The sequence below is a fragment of the Astatotilapia calliptera genome, chromosome 6, assembly GCF_964374335.1.
Source record: "Astatotilapia calliptera chromosome 6, fAstCal68.1, whole genome shotgun sequence".
NCBI lineage: Eukaryota > Metazoa > Chordata > Actinopteri > Cichliformes > Cichlidae > Astatotilapia > Astatotilapia calliptera.
This window is the reverse complement of record NC_137427.1, coordinates 16,893,368-16,918,480: the sequence shown is the minus strand read 5'-3', so window position 1 is coordinate 16,918,480 and position 25,113 is coordinate 16,893,368. Positions and strand designations below refer to the sequence as shown.

The 25,113-nt window shown below is 39.9% G+C and overlaps 1 protein-coding gene across 2 annotated transcripts in view; it reads left to right on the top strand.

Annotated features, from left to right (window-relative positions):
* Positions 1-24,081, top strand: part of rhbdl3 (rhomboid, veinlet-like 3 (Drosophila)) — a 72,888-nt gene extending 48,807 nt beyond the window's left edge. For both annotated transcript variants that reach the window (XM_026170594.2, XM_026170592.2), the window contains 5 exons: positions 667-815; positions 11,547-11,659; positions 20,264-20,364; positions 21,073-21,133; positions 22,105-24,081. In XM_026170594.2, the coding sequence (XP_026026379.1) occupies positions 667-815; positions 11,547-11,659; positions 20,264-20,364; positions 21,073-21,133; positions 22,105-22,376 (696 nt within the window). In that variant the 3' untranslated portion in view covers positions 22,377-24,081. The remainder of the gene's footprint in view (positions 1-666; positions 816-11,546; positions 11,660-20,263; positions 20,365-21,072; positions 21,134-22,104) is intronic.
* The last annotated feature ends 1,032 nt before the right edge of the window (positions 24,082-25,113 follow it).

The window sequence follows — 25,113 nt, the reverse complement described above, 5'->3', positions numbered from 1 at the left end:
TATATTTTTTTTTTTACTGATGTCAGCTGAGAAAAAGAGACTCACCAAAACTGTACAACAGAAGACTGAATAACATGTTACCTATTTGAGAAGTCTCTTTTTCTGCTGTGATATTGGGATGGTGGGGTCAGAATTTGGCATAAAGAACATAAAAGCATGGATCCATCCGGCTTGTGTCATGGTGGTGGTGATATAATAGTTTGCCCATATAAGGTGTATATAAAACATTTAATAATAGGATAAACATACAGTGGTGTGAAAAAGTGTTTGCCACCTTCTTGGTTTCCTGTTTTTTGTATGTTTTTTACACTTTAATGTTTCATATCATCAAATTAAAAATTTTAGAAAAAAAACAACAAAACACAAAATGCAAAACATCCAAAGCTTTGTGAGAAAGGGATGGCTCCGCCCCCCAAAATCCCCTAAAAAAACCAAAACAAAGCAAAAAAAAACAATAGTATTTGATGTTGATGCCACCACTGATTTTTCCAGGTTAATTTGATTGAAACAATATTAAATCAGAAGCTTTTGCTCAACTCCTGTGAAATTACTGAAGTAATTTATTTGCATTGTTTCTATAATAATCTATGAATGGATTTGTGTATTTGTTATTCTTATCATAAATACTACAGCAAGTCACTTATTGTTTGTTCTCTGCTCTCCCAGGTAGCTGTGTTCATGTACTATGGGTGCCAGATGGACCGCTTGGTCCTGCAAGTTTCCAGTCCATCCTTCCTTAAAAGTCCCCTACCTTACCATCCTCAGCTACGAGCCCAGGCCTGGAGGTATCTCAGCTACATTTTCATGCACACTGGGTGAGTTTAAATCTATTGCTTTTCATAACTTTGCCACCATTCAGATTTTCTGATCTTGGAAACAACTTGGTGACATATTTTAGATGAAGTTATCTGCTACAGTGTGTTCATGTCAGCCTTTAGATCAAGGAGGTACGCTTGTAGCATTTTAGGTGGATATGACATATTGATGAACACTAATTTGAAGTGCCGCATAACTGTGATGCCTTGGGGTGGTGTTACCTAAGGCATGTGAGGTGCTGAAGTGAATCAGCACAAGTTATGCAACAGATTCATCAACAGAAATATACAGCAGTGATTTTTCGTTCAAACACACCGAGCAGGACAAAGAAGTAAGAGATGAGAAACGTAGTCGATGGATGCAGCCAATGTTGACTGAAAGAAACGGGTCCTCTAATAACTGTTTGTAGTTGGATTATTGTAACGTGTGTTATGTGTGCTCATATTTGACCATAGAAAACAGTTATCTTTACAGGTACTCTTCACAAAAAAAGAGAAAACACCAAATATCAACTTGACAGATTTAATAAAACCACCTCTACATTTCTTCAGTCTCCTCCTTCCCTCCTCCGCTCCTCTCCTCTCTGACTATATTATTATCTGTTCAGTTCCGGCCAGGTCATCCAGGTTTAATTACTCTTCTGGCTAAATGTAGTTTCAGGCGATAAAGAGAACTAATAAAATGGTAATTTACTTAAGAGAACCTGGTTCAGTGCGAGGGAAGGGCTCGTGCACGGTGAGAAGATAAACTGGAAAGGATGGAGTGATGTTTAACACACCCCAATCACAGAGGAACTCACTGAAATGATTACGGTTCTCAAGGAAAGTGGCTGGCGGGAAAAGGGACTGTTGGGATTTAAACAGTCTGACTGAGGAAACTATGTATAATCACTTGGAAAGAAAAGCGTCTGGACTTCTTTAAGTTGCTTGAAGACGTTTCACCTCTCATCCGAGAAGCTTCTTCAATTCTAAGAGTCAAATGGTGGAGAGCCCCAGGTTTAAACCCAGTGGGAGTATCCCCCCAAAAGATGGACAAAAGGATCCCCTGATGATCCTCTGCTTAGTCCAATGAGCCAAGGTGTGAAGACGGGTGTAGGTCACAATTAGCCAGGGTTTCAGGTGAGCTCATTGTGAAACCTGGCCCCACCCTATCATGTGATTTCCTGAGGTCAGATGGCCCAGGGTGTGAGTGGCTGTTAAGGTGTCTGGGAAGGGATCTCAAAACTGGATTATAGATGGCAGACAGTTGGTGTCGTAAACCCCCGCCTCTGTTCAAAGATGGTCGTTCACAGTGAACATAAATGGCTTCTTTCACTCCTCTTTCAAACCATCTGTCCTCTCTGTCCAAAATGTGAACGTTGGCATCCTCAAAAGAGTGTCCTTTGTCCTTTAGATGCAGATGGACTGCTGAGTCTTGTCCTGTGGAGGTGGCTCTTCTGTGTTGTGCCATACGTTTATGAAGTGGCTGTTTGGTCTCTCCAATGTAGAGGTCTGGGCATTCCTCGTTACACTGTACAGCATACACCACATTGTTAAGTTTGTGTTTTGGCGTTTTGTCTTTCGGGAGAACCAGTTTTTGTCTGAGTGCGTTGCTGGGTCGGAAATGCACTGGGATGTCGTGTCGTTTAAATCTGGGACTCTCCACCATTTGACTCTTAGAACTGAAGAACCTTCTCGGATGAGAGGTGAAACGTCTCATAAAAGACACTTTTCTTTCCAAGCTCCTTAGACTACGATGACCTGGATGACTGAGAACCTTCACAGACATATGTATAATCACACAAAGTGACATGAATTCAGCACAGTGCCCTTAAAAAAGTTTGAAAGATGATCACGATATTCAGCTTCACGCGGTCATGTGATGTACGCAGGAACCCTGTTATGCGTTGTCAGAAGAGAAAGAGCTCAAAGAATCCTGATTAAAAGTTAATATAGATTCAAGATGGCTGCTGGGTGACAAGATTTGCTTTTAGGACTTCGGCTATAATGGAGAAAACATGGACCAGCTGCTTTTCATAGCGGAGACCTATGAATGTGTGAGTTTTTGCACGAACAGTTTATTGATTAATCACAAAGAAAAAACAAACATGTTTTAAAAGCATTACTATGATTGCATAATTTAATCCTTAAATGTTCCATCATCTGTAGCTGGCTGCTCTCACCTAAACAGATATATTGCATATTTGCAATCAAGCTGCTGATTTGTGCTGTTTGCTTTCAGCAGCAGTAGCCCAGGTCGCACTTGATGATAGTCCACATAATTTAATCGCTAATAGCTGAACAAGTAGCTACCGCACAGCTGTGTGAAATCCATGATGCTGGTCTTTTTGATGCAGAGAATGATCGTTTATATCACACTGCAGCAGAACTTCTTCAGCTTGTATGGATCGTGTTTTGTCAAAGATATTCTAACGCCTACAGACTGAAAATCAATATTCTTATTTATTCAGAGAATATAAACCTTTAATCACTGATTCACTCTGGATCTTTAAATAATGTTGAAATACATTCAGTTTTTATAGATTTTAGAGACAAAGTAACCCAATTCATGTCACTTCAGATAGACTCATGCATCATCGAGTGTAAAGTGCACAAGTCTTGTCTTTCTTTATTTAGCTGTAATTGATTTAACACTGACAGAGAGCACAGACACAGAAATGGAGTGCCCTTTAACAAAAGTCAAGGCTGGTTTTCTGATTCATTTATCCAATGGTGCAGACGAACTTTGATGTGTATTGCAAGATAATACTCGGCGCTCACATTAAAAGTGGCACTGACAAAGCTTTGCAACTGACTGATACCAATATTTCCATATTTGAATTTTGCCCGCTTTCTCTTCTTGTTTCCCTGTGTCTCTCACTCACACACACACACACACTCACACACACACACACACACACACACACACACACACACACACACACACACACACACACACACACACACACACACAGAAACAGAGAGTGAGAGTCTCACACACATCTACAAACCATGTAATCCTGTCAACAGCTCAGTACCACTGATCCCTCCAGTTCCCAACACTAAAACAAAATGTAAATATTGGCCCCAAAACATCCCTCAGCAGAGCAGCCTCTCAGACAGACAGAGCCTGCTCTGCTCTCTCTCCCCTCGCTCTCACTTTCCATCACAAGCACACGAAGGATGTCTGTAGCAAGTGTGAAGCCTTCAGAAAGATTAGTGCTTTTTGAGATTAAACCAGGACAAGTTTCTGCCCGGTTGTGTTTCTCGAGTTCTCAGTCTAATGTGGGAAGATGTAACCTACAATAATAATCAGAGGAGCCTGAGCACCTGATGATAGTGTAATAATTTGTGGAAAACTGGCAAGAGATTGCACTCAGTTCAGCGCTAAAGTTGTTCCATTAACGTGAACTAACAATAAGGTTTTCTGTAGTTTGGTGAAGCAGAGATAAAGACAGTAAGATTCAACAGTGCTTTTGTTGAGTGCCCTGAAAGGCCATGGTTATCTCGACACAATAGGGCTTCTCATGGGTATCCACGGATCTGCCTGACAGTGCAGCCTGTTCCTCACAGCCTCATTAGTGGTATAGAAATATATAGCTGCTGTTATCTGGAGGGGAGTTGTTCTCTGAACAGGGTTCTCCCAGCCAATCAATATCCCCATTGTCTTTCTGATCGCTGAGCGATGCTTTATGTCGCCGTTGTAGTTGAGGTGGCTGCGTTGTTTCAAGCTAACTAGATTACTGGGCTTGCCTGAGTTGAAGGAATAGCATGTGTGTCAGACACAGAGAGAGAGAGAGGTTATTTGTTTTAGGAAAGTTTTTGTTTATTTTTGTTTGAGTCTGTCTGTAAACGCAGCGTTTACTGGAACCCTCTGTCAACCTGTCAAACAGGGGAAAAAACGAGACTCCTACAAGAGTCATCGCCATGTCTTTCTCTTCGTTTCTGTCAGCGCTCTCACACATTCGCTGAAAAAGAGACGTCAGGATAATTTAGAAACAGAAAAACACACCAAGTGATTGAAGAGAGCGAGAGAGAGTTATCAAAGCCGAGACGCAGAGAGAGGCTGAGAGGCCAGATTATGCTAGCTGCTTTCCTTTTGGATTCTGCTGTGACACCCGAACGTGCCTGAGCTGCTGACTGAGGTTTGGCTGGAAGGACTCTCTAGCTGTGAAGGGCACAGGGTGTCTGTGTTTGTGTGTGTGGGTGTACGTATTTGTGTGCAAAGCTATCATTTGCTTACAGTCATCACATTGAACCACAAGCTGTGAGCAGATTAGGGTCCATTTATGGCAGCCGCACACCTCTTTTATCTTTTGTTGTTTTTGAAATATTTAAATGCTGGGTGCATGTCTCTGTGACTCTGTGATAGAGCTGCTTAATCATGGCTGACACTGTAATCATTTTGGTCACTACTGAGGTCACGGAGATTTAGTGGCTTCTGAAACATTGTGCATTTGTTTGAATTTTTTCTATATTTGTTGTTCCTCATTGGTTCCCTTGAATAAAAAGTATTTCCAAGCAGATGAATAGGCTTTACCCTTTCTAGTTGACCAAAGACTCTTTTTCTCTTCTTTCAAAGCATCATAGCTGGGAGACTGAGTCTGGGCTCTGAGGTAACAGTCAAAGCCAAGCAAAATTGTGCATTCATGACCAACGCGATTATAGTAATAGAAAAATAGAACAGCAATCCGCAACACAGCACCTCTTAAATAAGTTGGGACAGGGCCATGTTTGCCACCCTTTAGTATCCCCTCCTGTTTAGACGAGAGACCAGCTGCTGAAACTTTGAGAGAGGTATGCTGTCCCGTTCTGGTCTGATATAGGCAGCAGGACAGAAATACAATATGGATTTTTGCCCATGTCCCTTGCACACAGATTATTTTTATGACATTTTTTGATGAAGTTATTTAATATAGATGATGAAATATTCAGTATCAACAATTTTAAGTTGAGGAACATTATTTTGAAATTGCTCCAGACCCAGTTTTTTGCAGATGGGTTAATCTCTGCTCATTGTAACCTCTGAGAAACGCTGCCTATCTAATATCCTTTTTTTATACTCAATTATTTTACTAACTGTTGCCAATTAACATAATTACTTGAAAAATGCTCCTTCAGCTGTTTCTTTTTGGTACTACTTACTAGAGATGGACCAATCCGATATTACGTATCGGTCCGATACTGACCTAAATTACTGGATCGGATATGGGAGAGAAATAAAAAATGTAATCCGATCCGAAGTATCACAAAATTACCTCACAAAACGCGCTGCTTGGCATAACCCAGCTCAGCGCATCGGAGCAGTATGTGTCACGTGATAGAGCGGCTGTTGTCTGCAAGACCTGTCTGCGGTCTGGTGGAGCATTTGGAGCCGCACTGCTTCCAAACCGCGGCATTTCGTCTCGGAGAAAACTATCCCAGAAAAGTAAAGCAAGTGCGTAAGTTCATCTCAGAATGTTTGCATAGTATTTCCACGTTAAGCTTAACAACTGATACATGGAGCCACAGCTGGACTGGCCATCGGAGTTCCATATTGAGGTACAGCTACAATGAAAAAAAGACACAAAGCTGGAGTTATTATGTCCTTGCTGCAAAGCTGGCTCTTCTCTCATTCTCTTCCCCTCCCTCCCCTGTTGCTACTTCAATCATGAAACTGATCATTGATCAGGTGATCCGCTTTTCTGTCGCAACTCCGGTCTTTCTTGTTTATTTATCGCCCACTTTGCGCTAGAAAGAGGAGACCAGCGGATAAACAACAGCAGCACATTTAAGCTTGATAAGCTGTCGTTAGAATTGATTTAATATTAATTTCTAGTGCTGTTTGCTGGAGCCACAGCTAGTGATGGTAAATTTGATTTTTTTACTGAATCGAGTTTTAATGAGTCACTCACCAAAGTGAATCGAATTTTTTGAGTCATTTGATTCACTTGACCAGAGAGTGCAAAAAATGTACATTTTCACTCAAACTTAATTTGTTTCTCTTTTCATGTATATCCTACTGCTAAGATGAATGATTCTAAAAGAAAACAACTATTTTATAGAGCAAAAAAAATTCTAAAGGGAACATTTATTTTGTTTATTTTTATTTTATTAGTATTTTCCTTAAATGTGTCAAATATATATTTTCTCATCTAAATGTCCACTGTGCTGTAAGCCAGGGGGCGGTAATGCGCCTTAACATTGGTTGCCAACCAGGAAGAAGCACAGGAGGGAGGGGGTGAGTAGCTCAAATGTGCTGTTAGCATGTTAGCAGAGCGATGCTACTGTGAACCAAGGAGCTATTGTCTTGATGTGAGCTTCTACTCAGGGTTTTTTTCTTCCAGCTCAGAGCAGAAATATTTTTGTTAAGATACTGGATGTTGTGTTTTTCTCCACAATTTTAATTATAAGCTAGATATATTTCTACTAATAAAATTAGTTTGCTAACTGCAACGGGGATGAGTCAGTTGGGCTTGTGAATCATGATTCATGAGTCAGTAAAGTGATTCTCGAGTACTGAACGATTAGTTCATGATTCGCGGATTAGCATTAAGTCGATTATGCATCACAGGGTGGAGGGTGGTTCCCTGTTTTCTTTTTGCATAACTAAACTATAGGGTTTGCAACCCTATTAGTTAGGTTGTTCAATATTTATGCTAAGTACTCTTTAAAATACCAGAATAGGGAGGATGGTGTAGGTTTAAGTTTGCTAGATTGATCAGTGTAGCTGAACTAGAAAATATTTTGGGTGCAGTGTATTTTTTGCATACAGGTATAACAGAATAGTTTTAGTGTTTTGTTTTTTAAAACTTGAGTGTGAACTTATACAAAATGCAGCAAGATATTTATAAAAAAAATTGTATTGATTACAAAATACACTATATCGGATTCATATTGGTATCAGCCGATATCCAAATTTATGATATCGTTATTGGTATCGAACATAAAAAAAGTTGTATCGTGCCATCTCTACTACTTACTTTTCCAGCCTTTTTATTCTCCCTGTCCCAACTTTTTCTGAGATGTTCTGCTGCCATCAAATTCAAGAGCTGTTATTTTTCATTTGAAACATTTAATCATGTTTTCTGTGGTCTGTTGTGAATAAAATATGGATTTACTGGATTTACATTTTACGTAGTGCCTTAACTTATTTGGAATTAGGGTTGCAAAGTTAAAAAACAAAAGAATGTATTTTTTTTAATTGTATTCATCAAACCTGAAGATAACCTGAATACGGGCAGTGCAAGTTTCCATCATGATGTACCTCACTAGGAAGTGAACCGCTTTCATAATCCTGAAAATCCGGTGTTAACCCTGAAATTACCTGTAAAAAAAACAAATTTGGTACTTGTTTTTTTTCTAGTTATAAGCATTTTGTTTCCTGCTGAGCTATGGTAGTGATAAGTTTATTAAATGAGAGCCAGCTTGGCGTCAAGTAGACTTTATCTCAATTTATATACAGAGATTGTTTGGGTTTTTGTTTGTTTGTTTGATTTTAATTAGGATATAGCTTACATAAACATGCGCACACTGTCAGATGAGGAAAAGTTTCTTGTCTTCTGTGTATTCCTTGTGTCTAATAGGTCTGTGTGTGTGTGTGTGTGTGTGTGTGTGTGTGTGTGTGTGTGTGTGTGTGTGTGTGTGTGTGTGTGTGTGTGTGTGTGTGTGTGTGACTTTTTGGACTTGTTTTCGGGCTGTTTATCCTTTCACCTCCCTTTGCCTCGCTGACAGCTTACCAATGTATGAACTCAGCCTTTTGATGAAAGTTTTGGAATAATGAGGCCAAAGTGGACAGTTACAAAGGAAATGCTACTAAAAAAACATAAAAATAATGAGAGATTTTTTCCCCTGAGGCCACTCTCTTTTTTGTCTAAAATTCAAGCGTTTGTCTTCTATATATATTGTACTGTATATCTCAAAGGACTCATATCTCACATTATGCTGTTTAGCTTCTTTTGCTGTTGTGTCATAAAACATGAGAATTAAGTGAAAAGTGAATTAATCACTTTTGTGATTAAATTATGAGACGTGAGTCATGTAAGACTTTGATATAAAACATAAACATTTACTCTTGGGGACATATTTTTTTCCCCTTCCTATATGGCTTTTTTTCCCTTTCTTTGTGACATTCAAGTTGCCCTTTTTTTCTGATAATGCCTTTGCAAGCTCTGTAGCGTTCATGAAATCATGTTTTCTTCTTCTTTGAGGAGGTAGCTCCCATTTACTTTTACACAGTGTGAAAAACATTTCCCATCCCAGTAAACATGAATCCAGAATTTGATTCTTATCAGAGTTTCTGTTTCACTACTTCTTCGTGCCAGAGTTCAGTACGTTTCCTGCCAATCATCCGCAGGAGGAAAAAGAAGTGTTTTGCCATCACAGAATTTTTTATCACTTTCATGTCTTCACTTTTAAAGTTTACAGAAGAGAAACAGGAGAAAAAAGTTGCCTTTTAAAGACTTCTATGTCTCATACAAGGAATTTGTCATGAAAGTGGTCATTTTTGCACTTTTAATGCGACATAAAACTAATTAAATATGATCAAACAGCATGTCGCTTGAGAGAAATGCAAAACCCAACACTTTCATGTCTGTTTTCATATTTGTCAAGATTAGGCAGACGATACATGTTTAAGATTTGGAATTGAGTGCAATGCTATGTTGTGTTACACATTCATAAGTGAGTGATAAGGCCACATGGGTTTTCTGGCTGGGAAATTGTTGATATTCAAGTTTCTTTCATTGCAAATTTGGGTAAAAATCATTATAAATGTATCATATGCGATGATATAGCATGCTTATTTAGATACACTAAAGGTGGATTTGTGTGTTTATGACATTATGCAGTGTTTAAAAGCTGCAATGGAAAAACAACTGCTTTGAACCACTAATAAACAATATAGTAAGAAATTTAGTTGTTAATTATGAGACACTTAATAGATGCGTGCACACACATTAACAAAGCATGTAATCCTGTCAACAGCTCAGCAGCACAGATTCTTAAGTCATAAACTGACTGCAAATATTGGCTTCAGAAATAAACCTCAATGGAGAAGTATGCAAACTGACCAACCTCCATTTCTTCCCCATCTTTCTTTCTTTTTGTGCAGATGGAGGAGGAATATTAATTTTTATGGAAATGTTTTTAAGCCTTAAAGGCAAAAACAAATCCAGGAGCTATGTTAATCAGCAGAAAATGTGTGTGTGTGTGTGTGTGTGTGTGTGTGTGTGTGTGTGTGTGTGTGTGTGTGTGTGTGTGTGTGTGTGTGTGTGTGTGTGTGTGTGTGTGTGTTTTAATTCAAAATAACATTTGACGACGTCTATGGCAACAAAAATTCAAAAATTTAAATTCTAGATACTCTTCAAAAATTTTGAAAGAGTAGTTGTTAAAGAGCTAACTGATCATCTGCAGAGGAATGGCTTATTTGAAGAGTTTCAGTCAGGTTTCAGAGCTCATCACAGCACAGAAACAGCTTTAGTTAAGGTTACAAATGAACAATTAGAGCATTCTGTGTGTATTACAGGTACTGCGCTGCAGTGGTTTGTATCATATCTATCTAATAGAGTCCAATTTGTTCATGTAAATGGAGAGTACTCTTTACACAATAAGGCACAGGTGTCGAACTCCAGGCCTCGAAGGCTGGTGTCCTGCAGGTTTTAGATGCGTCCTTGATCCAACACAGCTGATTTAAATGGCTAAATTGCCTCCTAAACATGTCTTGAAGTTCTCCAGAAGCCTGGAAATGAACTAATCATTTGATTCAGGTGTGTTGAAACAGGGTGAGATCTAAAGCCTGCAGGACACCGGCCCTCGAGGCCTGGAGTTCGACACCCCTGCACTAAGGTTAATTATGGAGTTCCACAAGGTTCTGTGCTAGGACCAATTCTGTTTACATGCGTCCCTTAGGCAGTATCATCAGAAGGCATAGCATACATTTTCACTGCTATGCAGATGACACCTAACTTTATCTATCCATGAAACCAAAAAATACACACCAATTTGTTAAACTGCAGGAATGTCTCATAAAGACCTTGATGACTTCAAATTTTCTGCATTTAAATTCAGATCAAACTGAGGTTATTGTACTCGGCCTTAAAAAGCTTAGAAATATGGTATCTAACCAGATTCTTACTCTGGATGGCATTACTTTGGTCTCCAGTAACACTGTAAGGAACCTTGGAGTCATTATTGACCAGGATATGTCCTTCAATGCACATATCAGTTTTCAGGCCCCTCTTCTGTGGAACCAGCTTCCAGTTTAGATTCAAGAAACTTGTCAAAATGACAAGGGGCTGTTTCTAGGGAAGAATGTTTCTGGAATGACACATTACTTTTTTCCAAAATAAATCACACTACACTATAAACTGGGGAGTCTGAGCTCCATTTGTTGTATCCTGCTCTGAATGTATAGGCTGTATAGAGGGTGAATGTAGCATCCACATCTGAAATTGATGTAGAAATGTATAAAAGCTGTACTTTCTAATGAGAGAACACTTCCCTGATGACTTTAAATTCCTCAAATGCTTGTTTTAAGTTTTATTTAATGCAACATAGGGTTCATTTTGTAAAACATGGTCCTCGTTTGATTTAAAAAGGAGGACAAAGTTGTGGTCTTCAAAATCCTGTTTCAAAATATTGAAAACACAAATGGTAAAACTTTGAGGCCTCACAGTGTGACCTCAATAGCTCATGTGCCACTCACATTTCTGCAATGACCTTTTTATATTGCTACTGTATTAAGTGCAGGGTTATATATTTTTCATGTTACAGGATTGAACACCTGAGCCTGAACATGGCCATGCAGCTGCTGGTGGGCGTCCCTCTAGAAATGGTCCACGGTGCCCTGAGAATTGGACTGGTCTATGTGTGTGGTGTGTTAGCAGGTAGGTGTGTGGCTTCACTGTCTCTCTGCTACCCAGGGACGAAAACACAAACAGACATGGCGGGGTTTTCCCTTTCAGCTCCGTCGTTGTTCCATCTGCTTGTTTTATGCATTTAATCACCTATCAGATTTCATCGTGTGTTGGTGGATACTGGTCAGGGAGAGAACTGTGCATATGTGTGTGGCATGTTCAGGACAGATGGTCTTCTGTTTCTGTCCTCCTACCAGACATGGTGGGATGCAGGGGGTTCTCAGAGCCCTTATTTAAGCCCCCGCGTCCTCCATATTCATTCAGTAAAGGGCAGAGCAAAGAGAGTCATCTCAAATAAAGCTCAATCAGAGAAACACACACAGTAATAATGAAATCAGGGGGGATGAAGAAAGAGAAACGTGATGAATTCTTAAACGCTAATAACACAGAGTCTGAAGAGGAGAGCCGGGATATGAGAAATGCAGAAATGGATGTGAAGCAGAGCTGGGCGAGAATTAGGAGAGGAACTACCAATGAGAAAGCAAAAGCGGACACAGCTTTGAACAAAATGTCACTGCTCCCTTCCTACTCCCCTATCAACCTCAAGCACTGGTGCAATTTGAGTGTTCAGGCCCGTTCAGCTGAGACAAAGCATGTGTATGTGTGAGCTCATAAGCACCGTTTTTCTTCACTGAATCTGTGATCTCCAGCACAGTGATCAACCCCAGTGCTGTTTTCCTGTTTTTTTTCCCCCCCTTTTATTTGGTACCCTGGGGTGTCATTTTTAGCAAAACAACTGGAGTGGAAATATTGGGCTACTTTTTGAGACGAGACTTAGAAACATGATGCCTCGTGGCGGGAAATGAGGGTTTTTACTGATAGACTGAAAAAAAATGATTGTGTGATATGAATCGCAGCCGTTGAGGTTTTGTTTAATATTCATGAACATTTCTCTCTACACGTCTGCGAGCCCCCATTGTGTGTAAGAGAGTGTGTGTCTGTGCGTGCACGCACAAGGGTCACTGACAAACACCCCTGGGGATACCAGCTGCGGCGGCCTGTAGCATTAACCTCACAGTGAAATGAGGACGGAGCACATAAATCACTCACACTTACATATGCACACAGACACACACACACACAAATGTCTGTTAATTAGATATCGACCACCAAGAGGAAGAGGGGAGTTGCAGTGTGGTTGTGCCGGCTGCCATGTTTGCGTTTCTTGTGTCTGACTGAGCTCAGCAGGTAAAATTGGGCAGCAGAAAGACTCCAACCAAAATCTGTAATATTTAACAAGAACCGGATGTTTGTGTATGTGGCACATATACAGCACATGTATTGTGTAGACTGTAGATTTATGATTATCTTTAACAGAAACTTTCTAATAGTAAACAGTAAATTAAATTTAAAAAAAGGAAGTTTTCACTGAGGTTTAATGTTTAGTTTTTGCCCCTTTTAGCCTAAATTATATTAATCTTTTACATTAAATTGCCAGAAGTGTTTCCTTACTATCTGTTCTCACTTACTTACTTTTATTTGCACTGTTGTGGATCCTACTCAGAGGTGCCTGTAGTTTTTTTTTAACATGAATGAACCTGTTTGTGGAGTATTTGTATATGATTTCAAACATATGTGTAAAGGATCTTTAAAAGAATTACTGTGAGCTTTTTATTCTTTACACTAGATGCTTTTATCAGTGTAATAAATCAAATATAAGGCCGGCTTTAGATTGTTTTTTGTCTTTCAAACAGTCGAGGTCATTGGAGGGGCACAATTTGAACTTGTTCACAGGGACACATGGCCATAAACATCTATGAGGTCATCAAGCTCTGGACCTCAATTTCTATGTATTTATTTACTTTTAAAACGGTACAATAAAAATTGACATGAATCAGCGTTTGAGACTTAAGGCGGATAATACTCTGAAGAGACTCTAGTGAGTTATGGCCTGCAATATAGCCCCTCATGCATAACTCATTAGGAATAATAATTGACTGGTTTATGAGGAGTTAATCAAAGGCGCAATAGCCACAGCCACTGAGCAAGTAATTTTTTCTCTCATGATAAGTGTAGAATATATACTGGAAGTGCTGGGTATACAAGTCTGGCCTAAGTCTTCGGTCAGAAAGACTGCAGCAGTCCAGGAGTTTAGTTCACCGTCTTTAATGAAGCTTCACAGAAGATATGCACTGATAATTGTGGCAGGTGCAGTATCGGTGACTATAAGCATGGTTGTCTGGAAACAGAAACAGGTAACACTATAATTAGCAGGCTCAAAGACAACCAAACAACAATCAGAACACATCATCTACTCAGACACAGCAATATTTTACAATGTCCACAAGGGGTCGCCGTAAGACCAGAAGTTGGCTAAATAGCACATATCTTCCCAGTTGCTAGTACTAAGGCAAGCATGTGGCAAGCTAACAACAGCTAAACTAAACAATAAACAACAGAAAAATCCTTTAACCGCGGGATATAATCATTGGGGGAGATTCTGGCCACTGGTATTAACTTAGTGCTTATTAATTAAATAATTAAATAAACCTACTAACGTGGTAGCAGTGTACTGAGGCATAACTTTAGCTTAAACATACACAAACAACTATAACTATTATCATACCAGTTAACCTGTCAAAGGCAATAACACTTACAGTCTCATTAACGCACACGGAATCACACAAACTGCGATACAACTGCCATGCTCTGCTGCTGCTTTTCGTCCCTCACTCTCCCTCTGCGTGATTGAGGGACGAAATCGCATCGCACATGATCACTGGTGCGCTCATTTGGGTGCGCTTGGTTCTTGCCTCTAGACATCCTGAGGCCGAGTCAGCAGGGAATTTGCACAATAAGGAATAATTGACTATTTTTATTCTAATTTCTATTCTTCTTTTGCATTGTTTAATTTCTCATTGCTACAATGACAATAAAGTTTCTGAGTCTGTTTCAATTCAACTCAATGTAGACATACATGTGTATACAAAAGTGTTTTCAGTTTTTCTATTTTTGGTTTTGTTTGTATCACAACTCTACGAACAATTCTCTTCAGAACAACAGAGTGTACAATTTTAACAAGCTTTAAATCAATATTTGGTAAGACCACCTTTATTTATTTAGTGCTTGCTCATAGTGGGTCGTTGGATTGTTGAGGTTTTCTTTGTTTTCTCGGTTATATTGTGTTACAATATAAAGCATCTTGAGGCAACTGTTGTTGTAATTTGCACTGAACTGAACTGAACTGAATTGAATTCTTCCACGTGGTCTGGCCTCTCTTAGAAAAGCTTTCATGCAAGTTTCTTTAAGTACTCTGGAGGAACAGTTCTCCAGATTTTTTGAAGAACACGTGATAGCTCTATATCTTTGTTTCTTCTCTGTTCTGTCATGGGATCATCTCTGTCAAGATGACACACTGCTTCCATAAATGTTGAGGTCTGGGTTCTGGGGAGGCAAATATAATGAATATTAACAAAAAAGTTTGAATTCCCTACATGTTTTGTTTGATTTGAGGCCATTTAAACATTTTAGCTTAATCCTTATATATTAGGGGACAAACAGCTACTCTGTTGCTGCATAATGACATAATTTCCTCACATAGGTTACTATGTGAGGAAATATTGCATCAAACAGAAAAGGGCTCAGCTGGCACATACAGAGGTTAAGGCATAGTTCAGAGGTCAAGTAATGACTCAGAAAAGGGTGTCTGACCCTCTAGGGCTCACACACACTCTGACACTTTAATGTCATAGCTCCCCTTATGGAAAACAGACAAGAAGTGGCTTTTCAGAGCAAAGGATATAAGACAGGTGCAGCAGTGGACAATGATAACTAAGACTCAGACGAGACAAAACAGACACACAGACAATAAAGCAGCTACACAAAGTCAAAGACTTGACTATGGGCACATGGGGGTCACTTACAAAGGGCACACACATAAAACACTACTGTAAAGGCTCGGTATATTCAGTTGGCTCAACATGCAGCCAAGCTGTTGATTTTTCTCATTATGAGCACTGATGTGCGTTATTATTTCTCCTCATGTGTCTGGCTGTTTCGCTGCAGTTTGGAAGAAGAGCCAAGAAAAATGAGCTGCCACTTTCAACTGTAAAACCTACAGGCCTCCTGGGGCCTGCTGAATGACTATGAGAGACCGTGTCCTTGTCTGTGTGTGTGTTTGTGTGTGTGAGATTATGTGCACACAGAAGCACACTGCTAAAATAATGTTATTAAACCAAGGTAATTACAGAGATGGAGGTCACCCTGCAGAGACACACTTCCAAAACACAGGAACTAGAAGGTGGAGTTGCTCTTTGTGTGTGTGTGTGTGTGTGTGTGTGTGTGTGTGTGTGCACGCACGTGAAAGAGAGAGAAAGAGAGATCTGTTAGGGTAGGAATCTGATTATCTTGTTTTTCAATTGTTCTTTTTTTTATTTGTTCTTTTTTGTTTGTTAGGTTGGGTGCCAGTGTTTAAAAGTAAAGGATTAGATATGGTAAATGGCCTGTATTTGTATGGCGCTTTTACTAGTCCCACCTAGGGACCCCAAGGCGCTTTACACACCCAGTCATCCACCCATTCACACACTGGTGGAGGCTAACCACAGCTGCCCTGGGGCAGACTGACAGGCTGCCATATCGCGCCATCGGCCCTTCTGGCCATCACCAGTAGGCGGTAGGGTGAAGTGTCTTGCCCAAGGACACAACGACCGAGACTGTCCGAGCCAGGTCTCGAACCGGCAACCTTCCGATTACAAGGCGAACTCCCAACTCTTGAGCCACGATCATCAGAGATGTAGGCTTCTGAACAGAGCGGTGATAACAAGCTGGTCCATCTCCTCCTTAGTCTGAACGATGGCATCCATGTTTTCTAAAAAGAATGTCACATTTTTGTTGGTTTCTACTTTGCTTCAATGCATTTTTAATGACCTTTAGCCCAAACAGGACGGTGACTTTTCTGGATCATGTTACATATGGCTTCTTTTTTGCATGCTAGAGCTTGAACCTGTATTTGTGGATAGTATAACATTTGTGGAAATTACTGGAAGTAATTCTTGAGTCCATGCAGTGATTTCAGTGACAGAATATTTCATGTTTTGCCCCATGCTTTTCCCATCAAATACCAATGTTTGGCCTTATCCATTGTGGACAGAGATTTCTCCAGATTTTTGATGATATTATGTACTGTAGATGATGAGATATTCAAAATGTTGAGGGGCATCAATCTAAAGTTGTTCAACAAACTGGTGAACATCTGCTTCTCTAAGATGCTCCTTTTATTTTATTTATTTTTTTATTCACATTTTACAACATTTTTGGAATAAGGCATGTATGAATGATAAAGTATGGTGTAATAAATTCTGTACATCAAGGAGAAATAGCAATAGCAACAGAAATATAGGAGAAAGTAAAACTGAGCATTGATCAAACTGGGTTTTAACATTAATTTAAACATTATGGGATTGGCCAAAGGTGCAGAATTATAGAAAATATCCAGTTCAAGAGTTTCCATTCCATTTTAAAAATTTAATTTGAATTTATTGGAACCAGTACCAGACATTAAAAAAATCGAATCTTCATCTATAGAAAGTTAATAAAGCATCTGTATCAAAATCAAGATGGTGAAGAGAAACGGTGGAGAATAACCCCATTAGATTTTCTATGCGTTTGAGTATATGATGCACATTTTATTGTGTATTGCTTAAAGGAGAAATATGTAATATGCATCCGTATTCGTACTTTGAGAACAAGAGTGGAAGAACACAGAGTGAATGTGAGAATATTTATCTGCATCTCCTTGTGCTCTCTTTCATAGTGTGGGCAGTTGTGTGTTATGTACTTTGCATCAATACAGTAAACATTCAGTGCCAAAAAGTGAAGGAAAGGAAAAGAGAAGCAAAGTGTAAATGAAGAAAGGAAATGAGTGAGAGGAAAGGGACGATAACAGATACTGTAAGTGTTTGGACATTTGAATAGCCCAGCTAAACATGTCTGCCTTTTTTGTTTCCTTTTATTCCATCTCTTGTAAAGTGAGTGCTGTGAGAACAAATGTGTCTCACCCTCTGAATGTCCGCATGTTTAAACTTTGCTATGCGTGATTGGATCTTTTGTGTATGCAATGAATTGCCACCAGTTGCACAAAAGAGAGCAGCTCCTTGCTGCTGCCCAATTTGCTTGGATTGCTTTTGTCTTACATTAAATTATAGCGTGTGCTGTTACGGTATGAGTAAGCCTCAGTTCACGGAGGTCTGTATATAATACACCCACATTAAATAGCTAATAGCAAAGCTGCCAAAATGCTATTCACAATAGATATTCAGTACACGAATGGTCACAGCTGGTGTGAAAGCAGTTTAAATTAGACATATTGTCAGAGTATTTCCTCTTGAATAAATTAAAACTCAAGACTGAAATATGTGACACAAAAATCAAGAAAGTCTTGTACCATGTAGCATTCTGTCATATTATAGAAAGTTTGCAGCATATGTACAGTTTGGTCCATTTCTAAGATGACATAATGTTTGTAATTTTGAGTAATTGGACAAAACTAACATAATTTCAAATATAAAGATTTTTTAAGTACTTGGATGAAACTCCTTTATAATCAATGACTTCCTGAAGTCTAGAGCAAATGGACATCACCAGATGCTGTTTCCTTCCTTGAGGACTTATCCCAAGCCTTTACTGCCGCCACCTTCGCTTGTTTGTCGGACTTTCTAACTTCAGTTTTCTATCTTCAACTTAAAACCATGCTCTTTTGGGTTGAGATCAGGTGACTGACTTGATTTTATTTCTTTGTCTTGAAACACTTGTGGATTGCTTTTGCTTTTGGGTCATTATCCATTTGTGCTCTGTAGCTCAAGCAGCGTTGCAGCATTTAGCTGAGTAGGTGATATTGGCCTCTACACATTAGAATCCATCTTCCTGCATCTATCAGCAGTCACATCAGAAACACTAGTTAGCTGGTTTCTATTGGCAGGTATACATGCACAAACCATAACATTGCCTCCACCATGTTTAACAAATAATCTCTGGTATGTTTTGGATCATGAGCTGTTCCGCTTCCACCACCAGCTCAGTTTTCATCTGTCCAAATATTTTTTTTCCCAGACCTGTGCAGGGCTCTTTTAGAAAGTCTAATATGATCTTCCTGCTCTTGAGTGTAACCAGTAGTTTGCGATATGTTCTGTCGTTACAGTACATTGGTAGTGGTTGTTTACCAATCAGAAGGTTGGTAGATCGATCTCCGGCTCCTCCAGTTCCCATGTCTAAGCATCCTTGGGCAAGAGCTGCCCTCAGCGTGTGCACTGTTAGATAAGACGCTTAGTCATAGATAGGTTAAAACACTGTATGAATGTTTGTGACTTGCAGTAGAAAGTGCTTTGAGTGCTCAAATTGAGTAGAAAGAGGCTATAAGTACCAGTTATTTACACTCATGAAAGTGTTTTGATTGTAGACCTTGACAATCTCTCTAGAAGGAAACAATTCTGCAATCATCAACTTTTCAGGCCTTTTGGTGTTGCTGAGCTGGTCAGTGCAGTTGCTGGCATTAGGTTGTTATACCTAACCAGATGCTAAAAAGTGTAGAATGCACTCTGCACAGACACTGTTTATGCTCCCAGTTGTCATGTTTATTCAGGGCTCTTTGTGCAACAACCCACACTCTGGTCAGCGCTGGTCTCAGCTTTTCTAACAACCAGTTCTCTTGTCTAAAAGGGGAAAAAAGACCATCATCAGTCCAAACGCCACCAGCTGTGTTCTCACCTGCCTCCCCAGCACCGCCCCATTGAGCTCACTGCACCGCTCCTCCCTTGCAGCTGAGCCAGGGACCACACCTCCGCCACAAGAAGCAACAGCATGCACATACCTATGATTCAAAGTGGCAACTTTAAAATAGTTTTTAAAGGGAGGATTTATAGATATGAAAAAAATTGTAAAAAAAAAAAAAAAAAGCCTCTCGTATAGTTTTCTCAAGGTAAAGGAACAGAGGCTACAGAGACCAAAACATTTAGACTGCAGACATGTTTCTTTTTGCGTTGAACTTGGGATTTTTACAGAGGAGTCTGTGGGGGTCTGACTGAGTTGCTTTTGAAGCCGTCCTCAAGTGGCCTTTTGGGTAATTGCAGTTTTTTGTGCTTTCACACTGACCCCAGAGGTTGCCGGTGATACAGTCAGTGGTTTGGTTAAGTTTGTCTTCCCTCTAGTAATAAAGTAGTTTTTGTGACTGCCTGCTTAAAAGCTGAGATTCAAAGTACTTTTTTTTTTTCAACAGAAAGTATATAATTGATAGATTTGTTAAATAGAGTTAAACTGAATTAATCCTAAGAAAAGTCAGGGAGTTGAATCGCTTGAAAGTTTTCTTAGGTGTGGTTGAATGAAATCCTATATATTTCACTATTTTGGATACCTGTCTAATTTCACCTTTTAAATATCCCCTAGGCTTTGATCATTACTTCAAATTTCAGTGGCAGCTTTGAAAAAGAAAGAAAACCCCCAGCGTTTTTTTTTTTTTTTAAACAAAGGTTTTAACAAAGATTGACTGAAAAGATCATTCTTCAATGAATTATCAGACAGTAAAATGATGTCATCATTTATTTATAAATTTTCACTGACATGTGGCCTTTATCATCACTGCAGGGTCTCTGGCCGTGTCTGTCACGGATATGACGGCACCGGTGGTTGGCTCGTCTGGGGGAGTCTACGCCCTGGTCTCTGCACATTTAGCCAATGTAGTAATGGTAAGTTTTCCATTTACATGCACATGCTATGTGTGCGCACATGTGTATCAGTGATTACCACATCACTCAGTGTTCCTGTCTCTACACATCATTGTCGTATCGTCAAAGTAGCCTACAGTGGCCCCTCGACAGGTGCCGCTTTATCTACAGATGCCATGCATTCCTCACCGTCAGTTTTCTCCCATTCCTTCAAAGATCAGAAAACCATCTGAGCGTGTGCACATGTTTACGTGACAGAGTGCGAATAAAATGCATCCCATCTCAATGCACTCTGCTGTCCTTTGACTTCTATGCCTACTCTGTTTGGTCTAACCCATTCAGCAGGTCATTAGACACATGTAGCAAATATCAGTCAAGGTGAACCTCTATTATGTGCAGTGGGGTTCTCATTATGTATCCTGCCACATCCTTCACAGCATTCTTGAGGTCAGTATGGAGGAGTTTGTGTTCCTCCTCTCCATTGAAATCTTATTATCTAACACAGCAAGAACAGACTGGGGGTCAGAGTGTCTCTGGAGCCTTTAAAATTGACGTGAATTCAGACAAAGGGCACAATCTAAGGTCATTTCAGGTAGTCATGCATGTCTGTTTGTGTGTGTGAGTGTGTATGTAAGGAGGACTTTCTCTTCTAGCAGAGTTAGTTCTGTCTTTATCATCAGAAATGTGTTTCATTATGATTTCTCCACTCTCTCTTTCTCTTCTTTGCAGAATTGGTCAGGAATGAAGTGTCAGTTTAAGTTATTTCGGATGGCCATGGCTCTGGTTTGCAGTAAGTCTGAATAAATATGCCACACTCCCACTCTTAACACTTCTCGTTCAACAGAAAAGTTTTGCTGTGTTACTACTTCAGCACCAGAAATTAATTATGTCAAAACAAATGTTCCTGTTCTTGAAAAAAAAAAGTGTTTATTTTCTCCAAATGCTACAATAATAAGCTTTCTGGCTTTGGAGCTTCAGCACATGAAGGATTTCTCGCTGCTAAGACACTATGATTGTTGTGATGCACTGCAATGGGGTGATGTAAGCAAACTTCATTGCAAGGCTAGATGGGATTCCAGGCAACCCAGATCTGACAAGTTCAAAGTGATTTTCTCCAAAAACAGAAAACAACAACTAAACAAGCAGTGAATCAAAAACTGTAGTCGTGCCAGATTCACTGAAATTAAACTAAATTTCCTCTGTTGCTCGTAACCTTTGACACACTCCATCCAAATAGCTGGGTGAGTTGCTTCCAGTCAGTCTTAAATCAAATAAAAATCCTCCCTCTTTCTGTTACTATCCTGCCACATAAACGCAGTAGCAAAATATGTCTGTGAAACCCCAAGTGGGAAAGTTGCACTAATATTGACTTTGAGTGTGTAACATGCTCATCCACTTGATTTGCATAATCCTGGCTATTGAAGCTGAAGCCTCATAATAACTTTGCATAAAACTTCAGAATGTAATTTTGCAGCAGCACAAGGACTGTCTAATTTTTTACCCCCAGTTCCACTAGAAGGTTGTTAGGAGCAGATCAAGTCAAATACACAAGAGAAAGGATGAGAGCAATTGAAACTTGTATAACAAAGGTTCACTGTTGCTTTATGTCTTATTTTAAGACATCTCGACATCCTTCTTTTTTTATCATAGCTCATCTACCTCAAAGTCAGGACTGTTTATTTTTAATAAAGTGCTGCTGTTGTCACCTACATGCTCACATCTCGCTGCCATTATGTCTTCCTTTCTCCTTTCTGTCCACAGTGAGTGTAGAGTTTGGTCGAGCAGTATGGCTCCGGTTCTACCCTCCGGCCTTTCCTCCATGCCCGAATCCCAGCTTTGTAGCTCACCTGGGAGGAGTGGTGGTCGGCCTGACGCTTGGTGTGGTTGTTCTGCAGAACTATGAGCAGCGGCTCCAGGAGCAGTCCCTGTTTTGGATATTTTTCTGTGTCTACACCTTGTTTGTGCTCTGCGCTGTTTTCTGGAACATTTTTGCCTACAGCCTGCTTGATGTGCGACTGCCCCCACCACCATGAGTTGCTTATTAGAGGCACAGAAGACACTGTATCCCTTTTATTCCTCCCTTGGTAGACGCCTGACCGCCCGGCTGGATGAGTCACCCGGGCCTTCACTAACTGAGCCTCATCTTGAGCCAGTCAGAGTTGTCTGACAACCGCTTTACTCATACATCCAGTGCTCCGATGCAATGATACTTGGCATGCAGAAGCCCTCTGTGTTACACTAAACTTTTTTGGACACGTGTGCTACGTTTTCTGGTTAAGCCTTACATTGGCTCACACTCACCATACAAGCTAATCTCCACTCGTTCTTTGTCTCCATGTCTGCTGGATGTTGGTGTCAAGAGTATCAACCAGTGGGACAGAAGGCAGAAGAAGAGCTGTCTGCATGGCCTGACCTTCTCTGCCTCTTTTCCCTCGATCCAATGGTGCCTATTCATGGAGACATCAGCCTGATGAAAGTATTTCTGCACAATTGCCTGTAGTGTAGGGTGACAGCAGTAAAATCCTACGACCATTTTCTGAAGGGAGACGTCTCTGAAACTCCTCTAAATGAAGGAGAGTATATCAGAACTTAGTCTAAGCTGGTGTTTTGTCATAATTACAAGCACCCCATGAGCATGAGAGGATATAACAGGCAACAGGATAGTCAATCTTCCCCAAGTTTCACAGGAAACGGAGGAGTGTGTAGGCACAGTTTACCTTCAGAGGTTATTATGAATTTACCGTTTGAAGGAGACTGTGGGTTCAGGGTTCAGTCAATTTGTGTTCGGCACAATTTCAACCTCAAACTTGTGTCTTTCGTGTGTTTGGAAGGAGTGCAACAAATGTATCATTGTGTGTGCGAAAAGAAAAGAAGCGGAAGTGCCATTCAGGCTTTTTGCTTAAAAAAAATATGCCAAAACATTGTTAATAGCAGCAAGAGCACAGCCCGTAACAAGTGTTGCTTTTTTTGACGTGAAATAGGTCTAATTTTTTCAGTTGAATGCTATATTTTCTCTAACAAATGTTTTACTGACACCAAGAAGAGTAAAGTTATTTTCATTTTAAGTAGTTTTTGCAAAGGTGAAAATAAAAATCTGCAAAGAGTTAAAAGAAGTTTATTTATTGAAATGTAATAAATACACACAGCAGTAAAGACATCCGGGCCATTCTGAATACATCTTTTTTTTCTTTTTCTTCATTACCAAATGTAGACAAACACACATGCCTGACCTCGAATACATCTGGGCTGGGGTTGTTTCCCTCTCAGTTCAGGATCAACTGGGCAAAGAAATCAATGGTCTTCTCATTAGTTCCTGACACAACTTAATTTGTTAATTGATTGAACCGAGACAGAAAGCGACCCCAGCCCCGAGCTGTAAGTCTTAAACTGTACTGTATTCTAACCTCATGTTACACTGGTAACTGCTTGGCACAAACATAATGTAATTACATACAGATTAATATTTTAACATGTGTTTGCTGTTGATTTTTTTTAAAAAGATTGTGATATTGGTATGTTGTGTAAATCGTCTGGTCGGTCTGCATTGTGATATGTTAGCTATATACTATATGTGTCCTATTTAAAGATTGATTATTAATGGCCTGGGATTGTATATAATAAGGGCTATGGCACAAAACTGAATGAGGGGCAAATCACTGCTATTTTAACATTGTGCATATTTTCTAGATTTGATATGTAAATACTGGAGTGCATTAAACAGTTTTATACAGAAACAAATACTGATGTATTGGATTTTTGCAATCTCTGTGATAGACTGACAGCCTGACCAGAGTGGACCCCGCCTCTCGCTCTGTAACACCTGAGACAAGCCCCAGTCCACCTCTGACCCTGAACTAGAAAAGTGGTTAAGATGACGTATGGCTTGATTTTGCCCTCTTCTGTACCAGTTTTTTTAATGATGCTATTTGTCCATCTGTCACACAATTTTACAATAATATATTTTAGCAATGTAGAATCTGAATGTGCCCAACAATAAGTGTACTGTTCATCTTTGTTGTGAGTGTTTGGACTCATGCATGCCTTTGTTATTGTTTTTCCATTTGCTCGGGGTGGCTCCAACTCTCTGTTACTACAGCATCCTGACAGCAGGTCATAGCACGTTCTCAAATATTTTAAGCCAAGAAATATCTTGACCAAATAAATTTGTTTCATACATGGATATATATACACACACACACCGGACTGATCAAATAAAATCATTTCAAATATTTTAATCAAAGATTGAAACACAAAATGCCAAAACATTTGGCAGTTGGATTAAAGGAGGAGGAAATGAAGTACAGACCAGCAGGTCTTCTTTCAGCTGCATCTTCTTTTGGCTGCTCCTGTTAGAGCAGGGGTAGGGAACTCCAGGCCTCGAGAGCCAGTGTCCTGCAGGTTTTAGATCTCACCCCGGGTCAACACACCTGAATCAAATGATTAGTTCATTACCAGGCCTCTGGAGAACTTCAAGACATGTTGAGGAGGTAATTTAGCCATTTAAATCAGCTGTGCTGGATCGAGGACGCATCAAAAACCTGCATTAGAGATTAACTCATCATCTGCCTCCATCTCACCCTGTCCCAAGCATCTTCCTCTGTCACACCAACATTCTGCATCTCCTCCATCACTCCATCGATGAACCTCATCTGTGGTCTTTGTATCCGCATGTCTGATTTGGCAAAGATTTTAAGCCGGATGCTCTTCCTGACGTAGTCCTGCCCTTTTATCTGGGTGTAGGACTGACACTAGGAGTGACACTAGGACTGA